Source organism: Condylura cristata, unplaced genomic scaffold (genome assembly GCF_000260355.1).
Source record: "Condylura cristata isolate star-nosed mole 26May11 unplaced genomic scaffold, ConCri1.0 scaffold00005, whole genome shotgun sequence".
Lineage (NCBI taxonomy): Eukaryota > Metazoa > Chordata > Mammalia > Eulipotyphla > Talpidae > Condylura > Condylura cristata.
This window is the reverse complement of record NW_004567106.1, coordinates 4,981,415-4,982,042: the sequence shown is the minus strand read 5'-3', so window position 1 is coordinate 4,982,042 and position 628 is coordinate 4,981,415. Positions and strand designations below refer to the sequence as shown.

Below are 628 nucleotides of genomic sequence, written 5' to 3'. Positions count from 1 at the left end.
CCGCGCCCCCGCCGCCGCCACCTGCCCGCCGCCCGCATCTGACCTTTTCCTGCGCGCGGTTGAGTCGCTTCTGGACGTTCTTGGCGAAGATGCCGGTCTTGATGTCGGCCATGGCTGCGGGTCCGGGAGGCTGCGGGTTGCGGAGCGCGCGGCGGGGCTGGCGGCGTCGGCTAGGAGGAGCGGGAGGAGAGGCGGAGAGGAGGAGGAGGAGGGAGGAGCGGGAGCAGCGGCGGGGAGCGGCCGAGCGCCTGGAGGGGTGAGGGAGGGGCGAGGGAGGGGCGCGGCGGGACCGGCTTAAAGCGACAGAGCGGAGGCGGAGGGTGCGCAGAGACTGGCGGAGACCGGGTCGGGGGCGGCGCGGCGAGAAAAAGAGAGGGAAGGAGCCAGAAGTACAGTTGCCCAGATAGTGCCCGCAGTGTGGAGCAGAAGGTGGGGTGGTGAATGGGGGCGAAGTCAAGCAGTAGCCGGGGGTTCATTCAGGCGGAGTTTGTGTTGGGAGAGGAGCCCTGATTCTTTCACCTAAAAGATGAAAGATGAGGGAAGGGGAAGCCAGAGAGGGTGCAGGTGTAGAAACGAGGCGGGAGGGGAATAGAGCTGTTCTGAAGTGGCAGGTAGTTCCAGAAGTACC

The 628-nt window shown here is 66.6% G+C and overlaps 1 protein-coding gene across 1 annotated transcript in view; it reads right to left on the bottom strand.

Moving 5' to 3' along the window:
• The window catches only part of LOC101619122 (amphiphysin), a 187,549-nt gene extending 187,328 nt beyond the window's left edge, over positions 1 to 221 (bottom strand). Inside the window, exon 1 of the mRNA XM_004676661.2 lies at positions 44 to 221. Within this exon, the coding sequence (XP_004676718.1) occupies positions 44 to 112 (69 nt within the window). The 5' untranslated portion in view covers positions 113 to 221. The remainder of the gene's footprint in view (positions 1 to 43) is intronic.
• Between the last annotated feature and the right edge of the window lie 407 nt (positions 222 to 628).